Raw genomic sequence first — 6,000 nt, 5'->3', positions numbered from 1 at the left:
GATGATGATTGCTCAATGTGTCGATGAGTTATGGCAGATTATGGTTAAAGAGCCAGGAGTCGCTCTAGGGGACAATCTAGGAGATGGTGAAGGAAAGTCTCTGAGCTAGGGCACAGTGTTTCTGAGAATTATGCACCTCCAACATAATGTACAGTTATATTCTCAGTGTTACAGCTGTGTCTGTGCAGGCACTGATCCATGCATATCTCCAGATGAATCCTGGTAAGAGGCTCCAGAATCCTGGAACACCACTTTTTAATAGAAAATAGTTTTGATGAGGTGAGAACCATGAAAATTACTCCCAAATGGAGCGTTGTGTTTTGCAATACTCACAATATCACAGTGAGATATTGGTGCTCACTAGAATATTCAACGTCCCTGGCCGAGTCAGTGGTCCCGTCCTGCTTCAGGAGGTCCACCGCCATCCCTGTGCCGAGTGGAGAGGCGATAAGGAAGCCATAAAGGACTGTAAATGCTGAACTCACCAGGGGCCCTCACTGAGACACATAGGCCCCACTGCCATACTTTACTGTATGTTTCACACTGTATCACTGTACTGGGATATAGCATACTGTGCTGTATTGCTGTTCTGTTCTGTTCAGTGTTACAGTATTACTGCGTCCTACTGCGGTATATTGTACTATATATCGCCACACACACGACCTTACTTTATTCACGTTCCACTTTACTGCACATACTGTATCTGTAAATACATAAGTCTATTCCTTTATTTCTCTTTTGTATTCCTACTTAGTATATTAACTTTTTTACTCTTATCTTATTGTACTTACTAACTGAATTAAGTTTTAGGAATCAGTTGGTTCAGTTAGTTAGCTACTGTGCCAGTTAGTACTTATTGTGCATAATTCTCTGGGTGCGTTACAATGTAATTTACCTACATATATGTATGCTTGTATGTTTATGTGACAAACATTTTGAATCTCGAAAACATTACTTGAAAACATAACTAAATGATGGTGACCTGCTGTATAACCAATCAGAAGGTAGATATCATTGTAATGTCCAAGTAGAGGGCAGCTTTACATCACAGTGCAAAATGTACATGCTCACTATCCCTTCAAGATCTGAGCAGGCTTTAAATCCTGCTCTTTCCTCCTTGGCCTTTATTGAATGATTTGAATTCTTGATTCACAGAAGACTTCAGTGAAATTAAAAAAAATCTCTACTACTGTATAGGTAACAAACAAATGTCTTTATTTGTACCAGGATATTAAACAAATATCTTATATGGCATACATGATGTTGTTATCGTTTTTTGGGTACTGTTGGCAATCATAAAGCATAAACCATTTTATACTGAGTTTTGAGTGTCACCCGAATGCATACAATTCTTAATGTCCTTTTCTGGACCTAATAATGACCAACAACTTTTTTTTCTTTCAATTAATGCGTTTAGTTAGGTTTGGTGGAGAACTGAGGTAAGGGCTGAGGGGTGGGCTGAGGGGTGAGAGGGCGTTTCAGGAGGATTCTTCCCTATCTGCTATACATAGGGGATGGGTTGGGTGTCTCGTGGAGTGATGTATTCCTCCATGTTGGGGAGGCCGTACACCGTGCAGCAGCTGAACGCACTGCGGGAAATTTTCATGTCTCCAGCATTGGACCACTCATTCGTCTTCTCATCATAGTACTCCACCTCTGACATGGGACGGCTGCCATTGGAGCCTCCCACTACAAAGAGGAGGTCATCCACAACCCCCAGCCCAAAGCTGCTGCGGGGGGTGGACATGGAGGCAACTGCACGCCACATGTCATTGACTGGATCGTATGCTTCGGCAGTGCAAAGTTGGTTGTCGTTGTAGCCTCCCACCACATAAACATTGTTTCCATAGGCAATGACTCCCAATTGGCTACATCTTCTTGTCATGGGGTGGATCAGTGTCCACTGGTTGGTCGCAGCGTTGTAATATTCTGCACTCATCAGATTTTCGTCATCTTCTTTTCACCACCGCAGATGTAAATCCTGCCGTTCAGCGTTGTGGCACTGGCTTTGGTCCTTTTCTCTTTCATGCATGCGATCAGAGTCCACTGGTTTGTCTCTGGCTTGTAGCATTCTGCAGTGTTCTGGATGTTGACTCCATCAAGGCCTCCCATGGCATAGATGCAGCAGTCTAGCTAGCACTGCAACGCTGACACTGTTGCGTGCTATGTGCATGGGTGCCAACTGCCGCCAGGTGCGGGTGACAAGGTCAAACTTTTGCATGCTGTTTAAATCATCAAGACCGTTGGAGCCACCAAGGTAGTACACAAAGCCATTGAGGAAAGCAACAAGCAAATCTTCATTGGTCACATTAACCCAGCGGTCGGTTCGCACATCGTATGCCTCCATGCTAGCGGTGCAATGGCTCAGATCTTCACACCGGCCAGCGACGGCTAGAATGACGGCAAAGGGAATGCGGGGGCGATTCAGGGGGTTATTGGAACCCAGGCTGTCGGATACTTTCGGGTGCAGGCACTTCAGATCATCGATGATGGGCCTGCACGCAATGCTGTTCTTCACTAGTGGGTTGTTTTTCACGTTATTCAAAAAGTAGCCTGGAGCCATCAAGCCCAGACGCATCTTGGATAGGAGCAAGGCCATGTGGTCTTTCCTTTCCTGGGCGCAGTGGTTGATCCAACGCAGGACGGCCTGAAACACAATGCTCTCCCTGCTGCCGTTTAGCTTGTCGTCTGCGATGACGGCAGCCAGCTCCTGTGGTGTCAGCTCTACGAATTCCTTGGAGACGCAAACCAACCTCCAAAAGTGCTGCAGCATGTAGAGAAAGGCGTTGCGTCTTAGCACGTGGCACGTGTCGATATCGGCGAACCTCCAGATGGCGATACAGTTCTGCAAACAGAGCTGGTTCTGGAGGAAGTCAGAGCATAATTGTACAAGATCCAGCATGCAGAGGACGTCCGCTGCAACCAGAAGCTCCTTCACGTTGTCCTTTGTTACAGCGATGGAATTGGTGTCGGCGTAATCCAACTGCATTGTGTATGCAGAAATGCCGGGGATGCTGTAGATTCTCTTCTCTGGTTGGGTGCAGCCATCAGTGAAGAGAGCCCTGTGGATTGAGTTGAGTTTGAGCTTATCAGACTTATTGACCGGGGAAGAGATGACACCATAATTTAACGGCAGATCTTGTTGACCTGAACAAATTTTCTTTTCATTATTATTTCATCACTTTTTAAGTTATTTTTATGTAAACTTTTTTTTTGTCAATCTGTTCACACATAAATGGGAGGAGCTTTAAAGAATAATCTGTCTAAAAAATACATAAATAATTTAATCTAGTCATCAACTAACTCGTTGAAAGGCAGCAAGTCTCCTGAGTGGTGGCTTCCTGCAAGCGACCCACCTGAACTACTTGCTGCAGGCACTCAGGACGATCTTGTGAGCGTTGAACTCCACGTCACCCACTGTGATGACCACGTCACACAGTTTCATCTGCAGCCGCAGGTCACCCAGCTCCATTTTGTTTGATTCAGAGGAAGCTCCAGAAGTCTTCAATGGCTTAATGTTGCGGAGAAGAGTTGTCCTGCTCTGCTCTAGTTTCACTCACTCCACGTTAACTCCAGCAACTGGTGTCACAAAGCTCCGGCAGCGATAGGTTAGATTAGATTCTGGAACGGTGTCCTGTGACATCACAAAGCACACATCTCATAACTAAAACAAGGTCCATTCTAGATCTATCTATCTATCTATCTATCTATCTATCTATCTATCTATCTATCTATCTATCTATCTATCTATCTATCTATCTGTCTATCTGTCTAAGTCTATATCTGTCTATCTATATTAATCTATCTTTTTGTCTGTCTCTGTCCATCTAATATCTAATATCATCGAATCCGTCTATCCATCTAATAGTCTATCTGTATGTCTATCTGTCTGTCTGTCTGTCTGTCTGTTTGTCTGTCTGTCTGTCTGTCTTTCTATCTATCTATAGTATAGTCTGTCCGTCTGTCTTAAGTTCATACATAGTTTAGCATCATCCAATGTTTAATACTAAACTGCACAGATGTGGGCTCATCTTATAATAGAGTTGATGTGTTTTTGTTTTGTCTTTACTGTCTTTGGCAGACAACAGAGTTATTCCCAATTCCCAAATTGCCTGAACCCTAAATATTTATTGTAGACCACTAGATTATAATAGTCGTATGTGTCTGTCTGCAGCGCTGCCTGCACACTTCATAATAGATATTTGTTATATATATTTATTTGTGGATCAAGAGATTTATTTGTGTTTCCGTTTTTTTCATTTAGAAATCGTAATTTATATTATACACTGGATTGTAGTATATATTGCCGTATATATTGCTGTTAATTGTATTATTTTGGCAATTGTGACGTCATTTCTCACGCATACAAACTGCACATAGCGTCATTGCACGACATTGCCCCCCTCCGGCCCTCACGAGACATTACACCAGTAGTCTTTCAAGGGCAACGTAAGGCCCTGCCCACCGGCATCTGATTGGTTGAAAATGTAAATCTCACCACATGATTGGCTCACTAGGCCGTCCTTTTGTGACAGCTACGCAAGTTACAGGAAGAACAGCCAAACTGGTGAGAAACGTGGAGTAACTGTTTTTTTTTTAAATCTTATGTCGTCATTTAGTATTGCAGGCTGTACCCTCATGGGTCATCGCTGTCTTCCGATAGCGCGTTCCAGTGTCTTCCAAAAATAATGTATTACAGTCTCCGTGATGATTTGGGGACACGGGAGCTAACGATAGCTCGCAAAGCTAAGACAGGCAGCAGGAGTTGAAGTACATTTGCCTTTATTCAGACCTCAAACAAGCCCTTATTGTCTTTTTGTCTCTCATATTGATGCGCTGAAGCTATAAAGCGTTGTATATAACATGAATGTAATTCAACCATTAAAAAGGTGACAGACACTGGCAGATGCAGTCGTGTTGCAGTGAATTGTAGTTAAGTGGATGCCGCAGTTCTCTTTGGGTGCCACTAGATGGCGCAGGAGATAATGTTATGAGCGGCCCATACGTCGACTATGTACAGAGTCAGGAGAAGCGTTATAAAAAGACATGAATTAAAAATGATTGAAAATAGATGGTAGCAATTTTTTTTTTTTTTTGCCACTGAATACATTTCAATCACATTGCATTACCTTTACAGTTGTGACATTCATGATTAATTGTCATACTGGGAATTTTGATTACAATTTGAATTGTTTTTCTTTTGTTCATTTCATGGAACTCTAAACAGCATCAGAAAATGAATCTTGTAATAATGCTTGTGTACGTATTGCATAACCTATTTGCTGACATTGAACATTGGATCGTAACATTTCCTTCATCCTGGCTGATGGAAACTCAATAATGTAAATGCAATAATGTCAATGTGACAGCCCTAATTCCTATTATGATTCCTGCAGTGATCGCCTGAAATAATGGCCGCCTCCGGGAAACTGGCCTCGTTCCGACTGCCTCCATTGCCCACCATAGGCGAGGTGATAAAGCTCTTCAACCTGCGAGCTGAGAAGCAGCTGTCCCAGAACTTTCTCTTGGACCTGAGGCTCACAGGTGCGTGAGCCTGGCCTACCCTTTCCCCTCTTTGTTTTCCGTGGCTCTGTGCCCTCCGTCTGCAATGCACCAACACTTGGCGGCTTTGCGTGCTTGGCTACTGTGCTTTCGCGGAGGAAACACTGATGCCTTCGCATCCTCTGCACCTGGCTGTACAGCCCGGCGTAGGCTTGTTCTCCGGCATCGAGACTGACGGGCTTTTGTTTTGTTTTTTTCCTTCTTTGGAGTAGTCGGAGTAGACCTCCCGCATATGTGAACAGTCGATCGTTTGTAGCCCATGCGAGAGCTTTTGCTCTAATATTATTATCAGTGACGCGGGGCCGATCTGCTCTCGTGTCCTTGACAAGGTGAACGTGCGTTAGATTAATCCATCTCAACTTCATTGTGCCCAGGCAGGCATACATTGAAGCTGCACACGCCATTATTCTAAATTTAAATATCGGCAGCACTGTTGAA

The 6,000-nt window shown here is 43.7% G+C and overlaps 1 protein-coding gene across 1 annotated transcript in view; it reads left to right on the top strand.

Annotated features, from left to right (window-relative positions):
* The first annotated feature begins 4,532 nt into the window (after window positions 1-4,532).
* Window positions 4,533-6,000, top strand: part of tfb1m (transcription factor B1, mitochondrial) — a 29,196-nt gene continuing 27,728 nt past the window's right edge. The window contains exons 1-2 of the mRNA XM_080012279.1: window positions 4,533-4,567; window positions 5,397-5,544. Of these exons, the coding sequence (XP_079868405.1) occupies window positions 5,412-5,544 (133 nt within the window). The 5' untranslated portion in view covers window positions 4,533-4,567; window positions 5,397-5,411. The remainder of the gene's footprint in view (window positions 4,568-5,396; window positions 5,545-6,000) is intronic.

Source organism: Zeus faber (assembly GCF_960531495.2).
Source record: "Zeus faber genome assembly, chromosome: 13".
Lineage (NCBI taxonomy): Eukaryota > Metazoa > Chordata > Actinopteri > Zeiformes > Zeidae > Zeus > Zeus faber.
This window is presented reverse-complemented; position numbering and strand designations above follow the sequence as displayed.